General features: G+C 34.2%; 1 protein-coding gene across 12 annotated transcripts in view; it reads left to right on the forward strand.

Annotated features, from left to right (window-relative positions):
• The window catches only part of Robo2 (roundabout guidance receptor 2), a 1,584,609-nt gene that overhangs the window by 1,056,764 nt on the left and 506,819 nt on the right, over positions 1-21,026 (forward strand). For all 12 annotated transcript variants that reach the window (XM_010645674.3, XM_010645673.3, XM_033768136.1 and 9 more), the window contains one exon: positions 16,449-16,775. In XM_010645674.3, the coding sequence (XP_010643976.1) occupies positions 16,449-16,775 (327 nt within the window). The remainder of the gene's footprint in view (positions 1-16,448; positions 16,776-21,026) is intronic.

Below are 21,026 nucleotides of genomic sequence, written 5' to 3' on the forward strand. Positions count from 1 at the left end.
TCACATGTGTGTGTGTGTGTGTGTGTGTGTGTGTGTGTGTGTGTGAGAGAGAGAGAGAGAGGGAGGGAGAAATAGTTCTGTGATAGTTGATTACCTTGTAGGAAATTGCAGGTTACTAACACTACCATGGTTTGGTACACAGTGCTTGTCCCTGATCAGTGGAAAAAAAAAATAAATGAATTTAAAAGAAATACATCATTTTAAATGTTTGTACTGGGAATGCAATCTTTTAAAATCCAAGGGACATTGACATGGAGCCTCATTATTACACTTTTGGACCTAGCGGTGAAATTCAGCATAAGGCAGTTGTGTCTTGGATCCCGGCCAAGGGAAATGAGCCAGTGGAGATGCAAAGGTGACCTCACCTCTCAGGCTGCCGGAGGGTGTGTGGCCTCTAAGGACAGCCATGCAGAAATGCCCCAGTGTATTAATAATAATCAGGCAAATAGAACTTCTGGAGACCGAAGCGATGAGATGGGCAAAAATGGAACACTGAATCCTGTGAGGCAAGAAGCATAGTTTGTGCCAAGTCATTCCGACATAATCATGGTACAGACAAATGTGGGCTCCCTGCCAGTGTGCAAGCAGGAAGAATTTCTATTTCTGTTATGTGAAGAAAGGTAATGTCTTCTGCAAAAGCACTGTAAAATTTCTGGTTCATCATAGACAATTCTATGGGCAATGGACACTTCAGGCAATCTGTTAATATAAGAATAAGATCCATGTCTGTTGTATCTCTTCCTCATCCAGCCTGACCAGGGCTTTCCTGCCATCCTTTACTTCTAACTACTGCCTCTTAAAAATGGCTAAAGAAGTCAGATACTTTTAAAATCTCTATTTCTTTACTTCAGAAATAACCTGATCTGGAAGAACCAGAACTGAACTTGAGGTCAGTCTAAATACCATATCTCTGCACACATCTGATTGGGCCCCGTATTTCTCATTGCATGTGAATGTAAGCTGATCATCAAGAGAGAGGGTATCCCAAACAACTTTAGAAAATGACTGGGAAAATATATTAACTCTGCAAAGGGAAAAAAGTAAAACAGAATTAGCCAAAATGATAAAGACCAATCACTAAAATTTGCCTCTTGCTATTGTGAGATTAAATAACACCTACAATAGTGTAGCACCCAGGGATCAGTCATATGTTTATATTTTGACACTTCAGCACTGGATCTAATTGTCATTTGTCTAATTGGTGTGGGTTGTCTTTTTAAGAAGCATCAGTACCTCAAGGTGGTGCTTATTGAGCCTGGCACAGTCAAATGCTGCTCTTATTCATGTCTTTGTTTCCATGACCGATCACTGGTTATTGGGTAACTTTTGGAGCCCCAGTGAAGATAATTAAAATAATCACTTTGTTGTAAGCTAATAACAACAGAAATACAACCTCCTCATTTGCCGACTGTTGACAGACTTTAGACATTTGCTGTTTTTTTTTTTTTTCCTCTGTGAAATATATTTCAGGGTTTTTCTTCATTGAAGTTCAAATGTATGCTAGACAAGGCTGGTGAATACCTGTAACTGCCTTGATGCAATTACAATTTTAAATAGTTTTTTGCTAATGACCCCATCAGGAATATTCAAGACTTTAAGATCCTAGTTAATAAGGGATATTTCTTTATTTTTAATTTAAAATATCCCTAAGTCAATGGAAAAAATCAACCAGATTATACCAATGCCTTCATTATTATTTCAGGATTCATATTTGAGGCATTTGACCAAAGGACCTGTTATCCACATGGGCAGATTAGACAAATATAACGACCTTGAGCTACCACAATAAAGTAGAGGTTCTATATTTTTTTTATTGTAGTGAATTTTTTTAATACACATTGAACTCAGAAAATAAGAAACATAGCCAAGTTTTAATATAGTAAGTGATGTTTTGGTATATTTTGCTGTAAATCAGTGTCATGAAAACATCGGGGTACCATGAGTAAATGCTGTCCAAGTAAATGCTGAGACTTGGCATGGTTGCTTCAGCGTTTTGTGGACCATCTTAAGATTTGTAAGGCAATTTGCTTAATCCTGGCTGTGTAAACTGGATTTAGAAAATTCCAATTTGTTATTCAGCTGGTTGAATAAATTGATTTGCATACCAGGAGAGGAGGAAGAATGTAGGGCACTCTGTGAAAGTTTGAGATTTGCCTGACATACAGCTCTTCTTTATGTGTTTACGGTTATTCCTAGCAGTCCTAAATTAGTTTTCCAGAAATGACAAGAGACACCAAGACACTTGGTGTAGAGCATCCAGGAGGCTTTTGAAGTCATGATCAGGTGAAATTGACTCTCCTGAGAGCTGGTGGCATGGAGAGGCAGGAAGAACTTGAAGAGAATCTCTGTCTACATCGATAGGAAAGAAATTGGATAGTTACATACCTAAGGACTGGGTCTTTGAGCTTTAGCAACTTAAGGAAAGATGGAGGATCCCAAGCTCAAGCTCAGCATGGACATTGCCACTTAGTATGTCTCAAATTACATTTGAAAAATGGGGCTGGTAATGTAGCTCATTGTGAAGGCTCTGAATTAAATTCTAAGTATGACAGAGAAAGAAAGAACGAAAGAAAGAAAGAAAGAAAGAAAGAAAGAAAGAAAGAAAGAAAGAAAGAAAGAAAGAAAGAAAGAAAGAAAGAAAGAAAATAATAGGGAGTCAAGAAGAGAAGGACGAGGGGTGGGACAAGGAATCTAGAATCTGAGGAGCTGACTGAGCACCCAGCTGGGAACCTGAACAAAACCTAGAGCTTTCCTCAGCTAGAGGCACTAGAGATGTAAACGTAAAATGTACCAATAAACTCAATGAGACAGAAAAAAAAAAACAAAAAAAAACCAAGAAATTTGTAAATGGTTACAATCCTTATAGAAGTGGTGGTGAACCTATGGCATGGGTGTGCTGCATTGAGCTATTTGTATTTGTATGATTGCATCTCTAAAAGGTTCACCACCACTGCCCTATAGATTCTTCAAAAATGTAAAAGAAGAAATTCTATTTGAGCCAGACATTCCCCTTCTATGTATTTTACCAAAAGAGTTAAAGATGTCATATTACAGTGATACATGAATATCCACGTTTATAGCAGCACAGTTCATAACAGCTAAATCTTCGAAGCAGCCTAGACATCTTGTCCATCAGTAGATGAATGGATAAGGATATTTGTAGTACTTACACACCATGGAATACTACTATGCCATAAAAACATAAACTTGACTCATTTCTTGGAAAATGGATGCACCTAGAGTGCATAATTTTACACGAAATAAAGCAGACACACACTCTTAAATATTATATGCTTTATTTTTTTAAAAAGTTAGAGTAAGGGCTGGGGATTTAGCTCAGTGCTTCGTTGGCCTAGCTTGCAAGTGAAAGGACCTGAGTTCAATCCCCAGTACCAAAAAAAAAAAAAAAAAGTTAAAGTCATTTATGAACAAATAAAATTTCATAACAAAACAAAGTAATAACAATAGTTGATTCACTGTGTGTCATTAGATCCAAAGCAGTTTCTCAGAGTATAAGATCATCTTTTACAAAGAAGAAACAAACATAATAGAATTAAACTTTCTTTTCTGTGAACTGGGAGAAAATAATATGAGTTAGACCAATTAGCATACATTAAAATATTTTTGAAACAACAAAATAGATAACTTATGGAATTGTTTGAACTCACATGGTTTACATTATATGAGATACCAAAAATATAAATATAGTGAAAAATAACAAAAGAATAGGAAGTAGGTCAATAGATGCTTCTCAAATAGGAAGCAGACCAAGAGATGGAGGGAAGGGGAGCCAGAGGAGGAAAGGGGGATAGAAAATTGAATAAGGATCTGTTATGTACAGCTACCAGTTCCCACAGGGTATGTAAATAGGAAATGTAAACATGCACTAATGAATTTTTTAAAAATTTATAAGAATAGTAACCAATCAATGCTTTGTTTTTTCTAACAGACTATCAGAATTATTCTGCTATCCCTTCAAAAATAAACAAAGCAAAATTTAAAAAAAGAATCAGATGCACACAATTATTACTACCTAATTTGGAGCAGAACACCTCCACAGACCTCATTCATTTGCTCACGGTTTGAATGAACACTTTTCATTTTCTTCTTGATTTTTAGTTTCTGCTGCTTTATAAAATTCAACTTATCATGGTTTCATGTATTGAATACTTGATTATATGGTTAAGTTTCTACACTTTAAACACACCACTCTATTTTGAACATCATTCTCTTGTCCTTCACGATCACTATAGCTCTATACGTTTTTATTTCCTTGCCTGCCTTCATTTTCTTTCCTTTCAGCATAATCCAGAAGAATTCCGTATGTTCCACTCCTTTTGCTTTGTGACAAGAAAGTATTGCATTTTGAGAGTAGCTGGATGGAGGTTAATTCCATGTCCACACGGTAATAACCTGGGAAAACCTGGCGTGATTGGGTTTATTTGATCTCTCCTATGATAAGGCTTCAAAGTAAATGGACTGAGTGGAAAATGACATTTTTTCATAAGTTTTTTTAGACACTGCACATTTTTTTGAGAGAGCCAAGGAATTGAGACTCATGTATTTTACTGAAAATCCAAGCAGAAAAAGATCATTTTAAAACATTTACAGAATTCTCATTTGCTGCTTTCTCAATTCAGCAGAAAAGGAAGTTCTTTTTTCTCTATGTACACACTCTTTTAACTGAAAACTAAACTCAGTTTTTCTGTTGCAGCAGTGGTATTATCTAATGACCACTTTGTTTTGAAACTGAAGACATCTCTTAAAAGGAAATTAATGTTTTATCAAATCCCTCACTTTTAAAAGACATCAACAGATATCATTAAAAAATAAAAATGAAGAGAAAGTTTACCTCCTGAAGAAAAGTATTCTGACCATTAGTGTAATTCACATTCCATATCTATTAAAGTACCTAATTTTCAGTCTAAATATAACTGGCAATTTGCATAGCTTTTGTAGAAGTTTTTCCTGAAAACGATAATGTTTTACCAAATAAAACTGGAGAAAGTATTTTTTCTCAATGTGATGAACTCGAATTTATATGCAGTTGTTTTTTTAATGCAATGTGTGAAGTAAGGGTGAAATTGAAATAAAATATTTCTATAGGATCCTAAATTTTGAACAGATTTTATTCTATGCCATTTGCAGCCCACTAAACATGGCTGTATTTTAATGTATTTATTGTGCAAAAATTTTGTCTAAGGTAATTTCGGTGCAGTAAACATTTCAATTAGACTTTTGCATGAAGGAAGAGTGAATTTAGGTGTGTAGCTACAAAGACCTCTGCAGAAATGTGATGCTGTCCTCTGTGCACTGTTTGGTCAACTATGAAAACCCCTTCACCCTGAGTGTGATAGTCCAAGACAAAGCAGTAAGCACGTGTTGTATTCGGCTATGTTTGAAAACCTCCTTTGCTCCCAAGGTAGGATCTTGAGCAGAGAATTCCAGCAATATAAAGAAAACTACATCTAGTAAACTGTTCTTACCACTCATGAGTAAAGTTTTCTTTTCATCTTTGGAATAACTGTATTCATTTTTTATGTAGAACTTTTACTGCAAGATTGTCTCTCTCTCTCTCTCTCTCTCTCTCACACACACACACACACATATATACATATATATATATATATAATACTATAAAATTACTATTTAGAGATTGCAAAGAAAAATATATTACTTTAACAGGGAGAGAATAATTTCGTTTTCTCTACCTCTTGAAGCTATTGGTGAGGATTAATCCTGGATAATGTCTAATAATATTCCTATTCCTGTCATGTAATTTAATTTAAGCCGTGTTAATGTGCTCTCAACAAATATTATTTGATTGCTTTCATCCTTCTCTAAACTTCTATAAAATTTACCAAACTTGGATGCTACTTGTTTACTATCATTCACTGGTTTCAAGATTTTCATAAGTAAACTTATCAGAGCAGGTATCGCCCATTTGTATAAAATAGTTGTTCAGAGTGATACAAGAAGTTAAGTGCCAATGTTTGTTTACATCCTAAGGGACACGAATGCCTGGTGCTAAAGTCTTACATACTTGATTTGTCATGAGCTACAAGAGAAGTCTCCTTAGCTGTTACAAGGTCTTTGGATCAAAATGTAGCCACCTATGAATTATTGAGAGAAGACGAAGAATAATTATATTTGTTCATGCATTTGTATAACATATGGACTGAATACCTAACATTTTCATCTCTGAAACTTAATATAGTATTTGGCAAGGCTGACTAAGGTACGCAGTAATGAAAAATACAGACCCTTCAGTGAGTTAAAACATAAAGTGTGTGACTCAGAATGACTTTCAACTCAGTAGATCGGAAGCGACAGTAACGGGGGATCAGAGGAGATACACAACCGCTACCTTTTGTGTGACCTACTACTTTATAAAAGAGCAAAATCTTATAGAATGGTGACTCAGTGTCTGTTTGTACCCACAAACTCCTTTGAGTGTTAGAAGTTATACTTAATGAAAGTATTATATATTATGACAGTGCAAATTAAAGTAGCAAACATTAACTGAGTGCTTAGTTTGTACTTAATGCATGGGAAAACTTCATTTCATCCACTTGGTTGTGTTGTGGATCTATTACTATGTCTATCCTTTGAATAAGAGCAATTTCATGTCGGAGTTCTCCCACCAACCTACAGACAGTCTATACTCAGACCACAGATATACCTTACCTGTTTTCAAAAGCACCTATACACACACATACACAGACACTTTTGTATTTGATTGCTGATGTAGTACGCCTTACTTCCATTCCATAAGAGGCAATATAAGGTTTAATATAAGGTGGCTCACACAGTAAGCCACATTCTTTAATGGTAGAAGCCTGGCTGGCAGGGAACAAGCCCAAAGTCAACCTCGGTGAGCATCAGTTGGATGTAAGAGAGCTAATGCGTTTGACTCATGGCAGCTGTAAATTTTTGGTAGTGATTTTGCTATTATTCTTTTAAGGAACCATCTGAACTGTATTAATATTTTTAATGCTGTCTTTTAGAAGTCCTCAACACATAGTACAGTAAGAGAAGTTGGTCTGCATTTTTAGCTGGGATCATTGAATTTCAATTTGACTTTATAGTAAAACATTTTGAGTTAGAGGAAGTTAGATTAGAGGAAGAGATGTCAAGGGTTCCAGTTAAATCTACTTCAAAATAAAGGTTTAACAAATGTTACCATGCAAGTGTTAAAATGTTAGTAGTCCTAGAAATGTTAATTTTTAGTCCTCTGCAGTTACTAAGGTTAATGTGACTGCTACAGAATTTTCAGAATGTATTGCTTAGGAAATAGACTTGAAAGTTAAATGTTATTAGTATGTTAGGTGTTTAGCTAAGTAGCATGTAATTTCCTAGAATCTTGTTCACAGTTTTCATCATATTACACCAATGGTTCTTACAAAATTAAACATTATTTAAAAATTTAATGAGTTTCACGATCATTTCATTGTCTCACACTTTGTCAAGCCAAATGTGCTTATAAACCATATTAAAGTGTTATAAATATGATAATAAGAAGCTAAATTTCAAAGATATTTTGTCTGGAACAGAGATTGTTTTTATCATTGGAAGGCAAATCTACATAACCCATGAAAACACCTCTGATTTGGTGGCAAATCACTCTTTAAAGAGTGCCTTCAGCCATGTAAGATATAGCAAATTGATTTGATATAGCATCGGATGAATGTCCAGGTTAATACATCACTTCCTTACTGAATCATTGGAAAATGAATTTATAAAGTAGAAAATTAATTTATTATTTCTCAGGAGAAATATCACCCCTACAATTTTTCTGGAAACCTTTCAGATGAACAGTAAAATTTTCCTTCAGTTACAGAAGTATTCCTTTGTGCCCACCCCTGGGTTCTGTAGCCTTTAGCTACTGATTGGAAACAAACACACAGCAGTTCCGCATCTTTCCCAGTTGCTGGTGCAGTTTGCCGAGGTGTCCATCTGGTTAAGCAATGTCAGTGGCTCAGTGCCTTAAGTATGGACAGCCGGAAGACACAGTGTTATAAAAAGCCATTAAACCTAATCTGACAAAGGCACTGTATAGTATAGGGAGATGGAGAAACAAAGAGAGAAAACTGTTCAGTTTTAATATTTGGAGTAAGTTCTGTTAATAGTAGGCAAAGACTTAAATACAGTTGTGAAATTCAGGGAAAAATAATTTTATGAATCTGTCTTACACCTTCTCCTAAAACAGGAACACGTTCCCCCTAAGAGGAAGGGAATTCGTAGATTTTTTAGTAAGGATTTGATTTTAAATAATGAATTAAATATTTACTTTTAAAATAACTGTCAACATATTGCCAGATGATTTTTGTTGACACGATTTATAGAACCACACCTCTATTACCACTGAATTCCATGGGTATTTCTTTAAAAATTCCCAGTGTTACCTGAGGATTTTACTTTTTAAATCTTTTGTGTCATTGTTCGCGTTTGGAAGATCCTTTAAGTAGGCACTTTTCGGATACTCCTACTGTGTGTGAGGGCTTGTTTTGGGAATTGGGTGTCACCATGACCACCACGCACGGGGTGGCCTCCAAGTCCCAGGCCGAAGCGATCCATGCTTGTCAGCTTCCCCAGTCACTGGGACACGTGCTACAACTTGCTCAAAGACATTGAGAGGAGGCAAAAGCCCTACAAAGGCCCACGTCTCCAATCCATACTTTCATTAAAATATGATCATTAATTTGAAATATGCATCTTTAAAGATTTGCTTTGTGTTCATAAATTCAAGTGTCTGCTCATTGCTCTTTCTTAGATACATCATTAAGATATCATTGATACGACAGCCATGAAATGAGAGATCTTGTTACTAAACAGTGAATTTGAAACAATTTATTATTTCACTTGCTTTGGATTTGGAGCAAAGAGAGAGTACCATAAAAAGGTTAGGAAGTTAATTAAGATCATAGTAATAATCATACAGTGGCCAGAAAGTAAAATTAAAATCAAACAAATAAGCCAATACATAAAACAAAAGGCACTTAAAACTTAGTACTTGGACATTTCTATTTTAGAATTTAAAATATAGAAAAGAAGAGGTAATACATGAGGAAATATCAGAAATAGAGCTTGTGTTGATAGCACATTCATAGCTGAGAAAATAACTGTCACTCTGAATTTTTGGTAAAAAAATATTCAGGTTATTATGGTCTTTTTTCTCCTCTTTTTGTAGAAGTGAAAGTTGATAAAAGAGTTTCTCTGACAGTTAAGTTTCCTTCCTCATTTTACAGAAAAGGAGGCAATTGGTGGTTGCCATATTGTAGAACCAAGAACCTTCAGAATCACTGTTTCCAGCTGACTTTGCCAAAAGAACATTTTATCTTTGTCAATTCCTTTTTCTCCATATATACAAATCTTTAGTTTTAGGAATTTGAAAAGTAGTATTTGTAGGTCTCAATTTTGATAATATTTCTATTTAGATCTATTTTTATTAATGTAACAGTGCTGTGCTTCCAGAAGGAATGATAATCTTAGATATTTATTTAGGTCAGTACCAAATTAAGACCTCCATCGAGAGAAATTCAGTAAAATTCAAATATATAAAAGATTTTGTGTTTCCCCAAACTGATCATGTTACCAAATCTTCTCACTTAATAGGACCTCTAAGAAAAAAAGTTACCTCTAAAATGTAAAAATGGAATTAAAGTGTTTGAAGGTGGGAAGGGGAGGAGGGGGTGAAGGAAGGGTGGGTACAAGGGGAAAAAATGAGAACCAAGACCTGGCATGTAAAGGTACAGGATCCCAGTAATGAATGTAACTGTACCATCTACCTAGAATGTACCAATAAATTCAATTTAATTAAAAAATGTGCACTTATAATACTGATGTAATTTCCTATATCTTGTTGATGAAATATCAGATATAATGATATTAACCAAATTGTATTCATGAAATATTTATGATTCCCTTCTGAATTATGGTATAAATCTTCTGAATTATAGTACAAATTGTACATAATGAAAACATTAAAAATATACAAGCACACACAAAAAAAGTTAACTCAGTCCATTCCTATCTTTCTCTCTCACTGGGGAAGTGACCTAGAATTCTGTCTTCCTGAAGATTCAGTTTTCAAAAGTGGTAATGATTTAATGGAGTCAGGGAGTGATTAATTAAATCTATGCCATTACAAATTATTTTAATTCAATAATCCATGTGGTCAGCATTTGCAGTGACAATGTGGTATAGTTCTTTCACTAAAGGAAATTTTAAATAGGGCTTATTTGACAAAGGAGAAAGCAGTAATAGCTTTAATATTTTTGAAATTGATAATAAAACTCAGCCTGGTCCAGTAAAACATATCAGCCATGCAGGCAAATATTAATGCGAGAATTACTGTTTAGAAAAGAGAAAGTCTTATAAATATAATTAATGTTGGATTAGGAGAAGTTTGGAAAGAATATCTGTATCTGTTTATAGAAGGAAAAAATTTAGAAAGACTGCATGTTTACTACTTATCTTGATCTATCTATCTATATATCTATCCATGGTATGTATTTTAGTCTTCTATACTAACTGGTGAGATATTTGTATTTGAGTTATATCTTATAAAATGAGGAAAATTAATAAGAATATTGTCCAGATAATAACACATTTGTTCCTTCTTGTCCCATGCCAGGCCTCTCTCCTATTTTCATGTAGTCTACGGTAGTTATCAAACTGAGATAGGAATAATATCAGAAGATGTCGCTTTCTGAATTGTATCAATTATACAGAACTTTGATGGATTAATTTTAGTAGGATAATCTTTGGGGGAAAATGTGTTGTTAAAACAAATGTAGTTTTTGAAAAAAAGACATCATTTTTTCTTTTCTCTCATTGAGTTTATTGGTACATTTCAGGTATACAGTACAGTTACATTCATCATTGGGATCTTGTACCTTTACATGACAGATCTTGGTTCTCATTTTTTCCCCTTGTCCCTGCCCTCCCTTCACCCCCTCCTCCCCTCCCCATTCACAAATACTTTATTTACATTTTTTCATATTTTTTTCTTTTCCCTTATTACCTTTCCCCTACATTTCCCACTTTACCTACACCCTTAGCCCTTTTCTTCCTATTCCACATGGTCAATTATATCATTAATATCTTATGTACTATTATAGTTTTTCAGACCAGAGAAACTATTCGGTATTTACACATGTACATATAAATTTTACTGGAAGATTTTTTTCTCTATCCCTTATTTGTCACGGATTACTTCTGCTCTCAGAAAAATTCAAAGCACACTGCTTCATTTAGGCATAGACTAATCATTGACAGAAATTTAAAATAGGTCAATGAAAATGAAATTTAGTTCCAGAAAATTCTGTGTTCGAAGGGAATAATGAGGTAAGAACATTTTATTTGGAAATACTTGAAGTAAAGTCTTGAGTGTTTATTCTGCCTCTACTGTTACATGACTATTTTGCAGCTTAGTTGCTTAGGTATTAAGAATAAACTTATCAATAGCTTCTTTAAGACCTTCAGAATACTTTTTCTTAGGTGTATAAAATAATACCCAGGGAAAGTTGAATAAAATTTTTTCAGTAAAACTTGACTTATTACCCATTTAATAATTGAGATATGAAGAGGTGCAAGATTTGATATTACCTTCAAGCAATGTTAGGATTTTAAACATTTTTCCTATTTTATAGCTCTTCTATCTCTTTATATAAGGGTTTTGAATATTTCAGATTTTATGTGCAATACTAACATTACTATCAAAGTAATTTCTTTGTTTGACATACAGAGAAGAGAGTTTTGTGGTTCTTCATAAAAGAAATAGGACTGTAGAAACAAATTTTTAATGGAAATTGCAAAACATATACTTGGAAGTACATGGGAAACTTTTCCTGTTAATGAAATTGTAGTAAATATTGGCTTCATAGTTTATGCACACTGTCCTTTTCTCCTCGTTCTCACCCTTGCCCTCCTTCATTTTCTTCTTCCTGCTCCTTCTTTACTTCTTCCTCAGCATCTTTTTACAACCAATTAAAACTATGAAATATCTCAAGGATAAGTAAAACCTGATTAATTCATCTCGCCCCAAACTCTGTAGTTTGTACCAATCCCTGGAGAGGAAGAGCATGGGGAAATAAAGATTCGTTTCCCTTTCCTCTTTCCTCTCCCTCCTTCCCCATGCCCTTTCCATCTCTGCAGAACCTATTTACTTCTCTTCTGCCATTTCTCATTCATTTGAAATCTTTCAATTATTTTTATTATGAGTTTGTTAGAAAAACCACGTGCTATTTAACCTTCTGCATATGATTTATTTCACTTAGCACTATAGTCTCAAGTTCCATTCATCTTCCTACAGGTAACTCAGATTTGTCCTCTTTTATGGCAGAATAGTACCCATTGTGTGCATAGCACTTTTTCGTTATCCGCTCTTCAGTAGATGGGCATATAGCTTGCTTTCATAATTTAGTTATTCCACTGCTATAACATCGATATGCGTGTATCACTGTAATATAATGACTTTTAACTCTCGGAATGTACTAGAAGACATATAACTTGATCAAATAGAAAATTCATATAACCACTATGGAAATAAGTATAGAAATTCCTCAAAAAACTATTAATAGGAATTCTGTTTTTGCTTGTTTGTTCACCAAATAACTGAGTGCTTTGGCCTAATAATATATGCAGAATAGCCAGTATCTTGGTAGTCCTTGAATATTTTATTTGTGTGTTTATTTATTTATTTATTTATTTATTTATTTATTTATTTATGATACTGGGGATCGAAATTGGGTCCTTGAGCTTGCAAGACAGGAGCGGAACCACTGAGCTGGATCCCCGGCCCCCTTGATAATTTTAAAGGCTCATACCTCCGTCTTTGAAAATTTAGTGAAATATATGCTACCCACTGACCTCTGCCACTACCGCCACACCCCCTACTAGCATTCTCATTATTCATACATTTAAAATTCATGAGTCTGCATGAGCCACCTCTGCTGGTTCCATCAGGGGGACCATGCTGTAGCTGTAAAATGTCTGAATTTAAGAGAATTCAGAATTAAGCCCCATACCTTTAGTAGCGTGTTACAATGTAGATTGCAAGTTCATTTATTTATGTTTGTATATTTATATTATCTGACTGTCCTCCTCATCTTCATCTGTCTCTCTATTTCCCTATCTGGCTAGTGAGATTTTTTGGTACCAGGAATCGAGCTCCAGACCTTGTACTTTCAAGGCGGGTGGCGGCACTGAGCTAAGTCTCTGGCCGTCAACTCTTAGTTGATGCTCAATTAATGGTTGAAGTCCTGATAATTGCATTAAAGCTTGAAGTTGTAAATGCGAGAAAGTAACCTTCTACTATTCAAAGTGAATATAAATTGTTCCCACTTTGTATTAAAACATTTTCTATAGTACCATTTACTACTTTTTTAAAATGGCCACACTGAAGTACAATTTATATACTACAAAAGTCATGTATTGAAAATATACAATATGATGGTTTTATGATATTCATGGAGTTATACAACCATTACCACAATCAATTTTAGAGGATTTCCATCAGCCTCTAAAGAATCCCCATCCCCATTAGCAGTAATTCCTCAGACTCCCTTTACCTCCAATCCATTGCCCCAGTCTTGGGCAACCACTGATATTTGATCTATGGATTCCGCTATTCTGGACATTTGACATGAATGAAATATAGAATTAAATCATAGAATATTTGATCGTTGCTGTCTAACTTCTTTATTTTACCTTGATTTAAAAATGTAGACATCAAAATATATGTAAATTATATCTCATGGTGATTTTTGATTTATATTTCCCCAATAGCTAATGATATCTTTCCTGTGCTTACTAGCTATTTTTCTAACATTTTGTTTCATTTTACTCCTATCCTTTTTCCCTTCAAAATTTTTATTTTGTTATGAATTCTTTATATATTTTAGTCATAAGTATCTCAGTTGCCTAAGTGATTTGCAAGTTTTCTTTCTGACTCTGTAGGTTCTTATTTATTTATGTATTTATTGTTGTATATGCTTTTCCAAGCACAAACATCTTAAACTTGTATGAAGCCTGGTTTGTCTGTTTCTGCTTTTGTGCTTTTAGTGTCGTATCCAAAAATGTTTTGTCTAACTCAAAATTTGCTGAAATCACAAAAATTTGCTCCATTAATTTTTTCTAATTGTTTGATAGTCCCCCCAAATTAGATTGCAGCTCTTTTAAAGGTGTAAGTGTTCTTCTTTTAGCTCTGATGAGATAAATATGGCAGTCAGCAACCTTTAAAAGTTAATTATTTCAGAAAAGGTTTCCTCATGATCAAAATGAATTCCTTTCATTAAATTATGTATTTTCATTAATACTGAAAGTGAACTGGAATTACAGTGAGGGGTAAATTTTACTTATGGTTATGAAGCAGAAATGTGCTAATATTGGGTGATTGGATGGAAAATTGTAAGAGGAAACTTTTAAGAAGTTCTTATCTACATCATCATGATGTCACTAGACACACATTACTTTTAGCATTTTCTTTTGATTTATTTGCAGGTGCTGATAGGATATTCCCACACATTATGACTACACATTCCTTATAAATCAAAAGTATCCAAAACAGCAGAACAAATTTGATCTGAAAATGCCAATAAGTCCGACTCCTTTATTAATTGTGCAACTACAAGGAAGTCATTGGTACCTATGTTAGCATGTTCTGTTGCTATACCAAAATATCTGAGGCAGAGTACTTTATAAAGAAAGAGGTACTGTCTGAAGCAAAGGTTTATTTTGTTCAAAATTTTGCGAGTCAAGAGCATGGCACTAGTGTCCGGTGGCTCTAATGAGGTCCTTTTCGCAGATAGCAATATGGTGGATGGCATAATGGTAGGAGCATGTGTAAGAGAAAGAGATCTCAGGACAAATCAGGAAACCAGAGGCATTAAAAGGCCAGACTCATTTACTTCATAACAACTCACTCATTCTTGTAAGAATTTATGCTACAAGACCAGTAGTAATTCCTTCCAAGATTTATACCCGTAATGACCTAACCTCTTTCCAGTAAGCTGGACCCTCTCAAATGCCTACTGTGTCCCAATACTGCCATACTGGGGCCCAAGCTTTCACTGCTTAGATCTTTGGAGATCAAATCATAATCTATGCATATATATATATATATATATATATATACATACATACATACATACATACATAATATGTATATATTATAAGCTTGCCGTTCACAGTGCTTATACCTTGATTCCTTGTGTGGAGTTGGCACATGTAATTCCTTTTTTCATCATCTTTTCCTCCCCTCCCTCCCTCCTCCTTCCTTCTCTCAATCCCTCCCCATTGGAGAACACTCTCCTGACTTCTTTTTATCCACTTTTTATCTTGCTCCTTATTTATAGTTCAGATTTCTTATAAAAGACAAACCATGCAATGATGGAGCTTGTATTTCTGATTTATTTCACTTAATATTCTTGTCTCGAGGGGTATCCATTTTCCTATAAATGACTGAAGTTTACCTTTTCTGAAAGAGTTAAAAACAAAAAGCAATACGTATATTACATGCCTGTTCTGTCAGACTCTAAGACTATGTTTTATGTTTACTGGCCGTGTCAACTTCGTCCTTGAATGTGAAACCCAGTATATTTACTCTCTCATCCCCTACCCCTATCCCATTCCCTTTGGCTTTTATGATGCCTCTTTAATCTGACTGTTTACTCCTTCAGTTGAGACATTGTTATTCTTTATAGATCAACTTAAATGCCACTGCTTGGGAAGAGGTCTTTTATTTTTTTCAGTTAAGGCTGATATTTGTTTCCTTTTTTTCTGTAATTCATTTCTTGTAATCCTACACAGCCTTTACTTCATTTTAACATAATGACTCATATCTGAGTTCCTCCGTCAGACATATCTGAGTTCAAATGCTGCTTCTGATTATATAATATACATTCCTGGACAATTAATATCATCTCCTTCTTGTTTTCCACCTCTGAGAAATGAACATAATATTGCTCATAATTTGGAAGTCTTATTGCATTAAAGTCTGGTAACACAGCACCAACATAGTGACTGGCATCTATGCGAGTCCTCTAAGTATCTTCCCGCTCGGCTTTCATTTCTTTTTCCCCTTGGCTTTCTTACTCAGCAAATAATAAACGTTTTGAGAACATGTAGACTTGTTCACTTTAGTCCTCATTTCAAAATGTTGTTCCCTATGAAAATATCTGGTTCTTTTTGCTGGTTATGATTTATGGAACACGATAGACCTAACTCATTAGAAATAATATGATACTGCCTTATCCTACAAAAAGAGTTGGGAAAACTTTACGCGATGAACAGAAAAATAAAACAAGGAGACAAAGAATACAGTAGCTTTCAGTTATTCATTGAAATAACTGAAAAACGTAGTTCTGCAATCATAAGCCTAAGTGAACCAGAAACTGTAAATAAGGAAATGTTCAAGCTTATCCTCCTTTTATCATGTTTCGTAGGATCTCGTCTTCGCCAGGAAGACTTTCCGCCACGGATCGTGGAGCACCCCTCAGATGTCATCGTGTCTAAGGGAGAGCCCACCACTCTGAACTGTAAGGCGGAGGGCCGGCCGACCCCTACCATTGAATGGTACAAGGATGGAGAGCGGGTGGAGACCGACAAGGATGATCCGCGCTCCCACAGGATGCTCCTGCCCAGCGGGTCCTTATTCTTCTTGCGCATTGTGCACGGGCGCAGAAGTAAACCCGATGAAGGCAGCTACGTCTGTGTTGCCAGGAACTATCTTGGTGAAGCAGTGAGTAGAAACGCTTCCCTGGAAGTGGCGTGTAAGTGAACATGAACTTTATATATGCACTTTCGTTTCTTTTTACTAGACTTTCCTCTCATAGATATTAAAGCCTGAAGAATAAAATAGCCCACTCTATACAATTTTACTTTCGTTTCTCCTAAGAAATCTGCCTAAAATATTATCAGTCTAGGTGTTGCAACTAATATCTTTATTTTAAAATCAATGTGAAGATTATGTTACATTAAAGCAAGGCAGTGCTACGAGATGCTGATCATATTTAAAATTTGAATTATTATTGAGAGATATAATTAGTAAAGTTATCCGTTTAAAATGAAATTTTACAGTAACATGGTATCAAATACAAGGAATAAATTTAATATTGAACCTACTTATATATGTCATATATACTATGTAAAACTATAAATACAATGATATATGAATTATATATAATATACTTATCTGTATCTATAAATGAATATGAATAACTATAAATATAAATAAATGTAAAATTGCATATGATTCAGTTAATACAACTATAAATACAATTTATATGTATATATGACTTCTAAATATTTTATACATTTTCAGAAGAACATATATTTTTAACTCTAACTTAACTCTTTGAGTTCCATGCTGAATTCAGGAATCATTGTTTTAGTATGGAAGGGAGAAAACACCAACAATAACAGCAATTATTCTTTAGTTTTTGTATTCAAATTCATCATTCTGTAGGAACAAAGCGTCCATATATGAGAGTGTCTCCATTTCTACTTAATTTTAGTTATCAGCATTAGCTAAGAATTTGCCTTGCTCTTGGCATTTTTTTGTTGATTTCTTTGGTTTTGTTTGTTGTACATTATTAATTTATCACAGAGCCCAAAAAGCAATATTAAATCAAGTTACCAGTGTTTTAGATTTAACACAGATTACATGGATCCATTGATGTCATACATAATTTTATAGAACAAATATATATGATAAATTACATTGTCTTACAGGTAAGGAGTTGGACTTATAATTTAAACAATGCTATATAATTTGATTATGTGTTTTGAGGAAAGGTTATATCTAGAATTGTGAATGAAATGGTAACTATACCTAAAACAATTTTGTACTATTAAACTTTCTGATCATAAAGGAGATTTTCATAGCTTGATGTAGTGGCACACACATGTAATCCCCCAACTCAGGAGGCTGAGGCTGGAGGATCACTGTAAAATCAAGACCAGCCTGGGCTGCATAGTGAGTTCCAAGGCAGTCTGAACTACCAGTGAGATCGTGTCTAAAAAAAGAAGAACGGTTAAAAAAAAAAAAAAAAAAAAAAAAAAGAGAAAGAAAAAGAAAAAGAAAAAAAGAAGAAAGAAAGAAATAAGATTATCATAGAGAAGCATAATTGAAAGATTACAGATACATATGTCTTTTTGTAGAACTGGGGGAGGTGAATGCTAAATTAGCTCCTTGTGTCATAACTTTAATAAATGTTGGTACTTGTAGTCATACAATCACACACTACAGGGTTTCTCACCATATTACTCAACATGCATATGTGTACTGAAATTCTCAAAATTACTTCCTTATTTTTACATATGAAAACATGTTTTAGTCAACAAAATTGTACTATTTCTATTCAGCTATCCCAGTAAAAGTTGTCTTCTGATTTGTAGATTTTACTAGGAAGCCTGGATCCCATGCATGCTTGAAATGTATAGCTCTAATTGTTTAAAAAAAAAAAATCTCAGATCCCTCGCAAGTGCAAGGTCCTGAGTTTGATCCTTGGTACAAAAAAAAAAAAAAAAAAACAAAAACAAAAACAAAAAAACTCAAATCCCAATTTTTTGTGAGATCTATGAACAGCAGAACCTTAGATAGCAAAGACATTTTGCTGGGGCACCAGTTCTTTCCTCTTTTAAATAAAATGATACTTCAACAAAAACTTTAATTAAATTCAATTTAATGATATTTGAAATATTCAAACAAAATATCAAGAATGCAGATATCCTAATTTTTCAATGTTTTACTTTAAATATCTTATTTCTGAAACTTTGTTCAAACACATTGAAATATTTCAATAACAAATTATATTGACTTTCATCCCTCCATTCCTTTATGGTAAATATAACAAATTACTCCATTTTATAGATACGAAATTGAAAGAAAATAAAAATATGATGCTAAATAACCAATATGCAGAAAATAAGTTAGTGAGGAATCCAGGAGCAGATCCTATGTCTTCTAATATTTAATATTAGGGATTTGTATTATATTAGAAGAAACACTATTTAAAATCTGGTCTATTTTAAATACATAAAGACTTTTTTTCTTCACAGTCTTTTCTTTCATGTACTTAAAAACTCAAAAATTGTTTTTAAATCCTTAGCTAATTTTGTTTCCCAAGGTTAAAATGTATCTAAATCGGTCAGTCATTTTATTATAGGGCAGTTGTAAGTATTTTTTTTCCTGAGTTTTAGCTTTGTTAAAATTCCTTCCAACACACATGCATCTTTTATTTTTATTTCACCTAAAGGGATTACTGTCTTTCCTAATTGCATCATTAATAATGAATCAAACTGTTTTAGAAGGAAAACTTTAAACCACGATTCTTTTTCATGTAATGTAACTGGAGCATTGTTTTTATTTTTGAATAAATGAGCTTTAAGAAATGTTTGAATTACTTACGATGTAGTGAGGAAAACAAGAAGGCTTCCAAATTGGATTTAGCTAGTGAATAAAATTCTTTCTTCTAAGGCCATGTCAACAGTTCATGTCATTTGAGGCGGCACAAGATCAGATAATATTCATTTGTATGTTCCTGGTCTCTTTCCATTACCTCATCTTTTTTCTTTTTTATGTATTTCGTGAAACATATTACTATGCAAATGTATTTCTAAGCCTTGTGATCTTTTCTTACCTCCTGATCTTGTCTTATGCATTGTGATCTTGTCTTACCTATTCGAAATGGTTCAAGTCATACTTAAGATTTACAAATTTTATCACTTTATGGTCAGTTTGGGAACATGGGGAGTGATTCTCAGATATATAAAACTAACATCTTGGAAACAAGAGAGTATGGTCAGTTTGGCTTATTATTTCACAAACAAATGACACTTTAAGGAAACAAATCTCATTTCCAATGAAAAAAGAACTTATGGAATTGAGAGATGTCTTTTTCAGGAAGAGGTTGAAGCCACAGGAATAGGGGAGAGGAGAGTTGATTTTCCAGGCCTATGTTTAGACAGGAGTTAATAAGGCATCATTTCCTGGAACACCAGGATCTAACTGTGAGCTAAGGAAAAAAGTACAAATGCCAGAGGTTTAGGCTCAAGACAGAGTGAGAGGATGTGGGCAATGAAGTGACAAGAGCACAAATCCATTTAAGAAAGAGGCTGGCACCATGTTCATGGGACATTGCTGTCAAATACAAAGTAGCTGTGGGCTCTGGCAGTGGAAAGAGAAAGCAGCTGAGAAAATGTAGGCAGTGGAGTTGGAGTGGCAGATTTTCCTGTTGTTTCGAGAACATTCCTCTAAGTTGGGTGTGGGGAAACTCGAGCAGGGTAGCTCAATATCTGCGTTATTGCCATTTGAACTCAGATGGTTCTCTGTGTGGGAAGGGGGCTTTCATTCTATATTGTAGGATGTCTAGAAGCATCTTTGGCCTCTGCCCATAAGATACTGGTAAGACATCCTTCCAAGTCCATCCTGACAACCACAAATGTCGGCTGTAGATATTGTCAACTATCCCTAGACTAGAGTAAAATAAGAACCACTGAGTTAGTTTTATCTAGATTGTCAAAAATGCATCCAAGCCAGGAGCATGCCTGTAATCTCAGCACTCCGAAGGCTGATGTAGGAGGACTGCCAAGAATTCAAGACAAGCCTTGACTACATAGTGAGTTCAAGGCCAGGCTGGACTACATAGTGAGATCTTGTTTCAAAAATAGATAAATAAATATAAATGTATTCATAACTAGGAAACTTGTCAAAGCATTTGATTGTGAAATGATTACTGATTTTAAAAAGAGTGTTTGACTCCTTTTGCTTCATGTTACTTCTTATTATAATTACTAGAATATTGGATTCTGCTATAGTATAAGATATGAAATTTTACTGAGAGCCATCTACCTTGGTTGGTTGTGAGGAAATCAGCATGCTATCTTCTCTACTGTGTTTGTTTTCTTTTTGTTTAATATATATTTCAGCTTTATGTGATGGAACAATACCGTACAAGACCAGCGATTGCAATGGAGATTTGAATTCTCTCTCTCTCTCTTTTTTTTTTTTTTTTTTTTTT

Source organism: Fukomys damarensis, unplaced genomic scaffold (genome assembly GCF_012274545.1).
Source record: "Fukomys damarensis isolate Sample0158 unplaced genomic scaffold, DMR_v1.0_HiC HiC_scaffold_24, whole genome shotgun sequence".
Taxonomy (NCBI): Eukaryota; Metazoa; Chordata; class Mammalia; order Rodentia; family Bathyergidae; genus Fukomys; species Fukomys damarensis.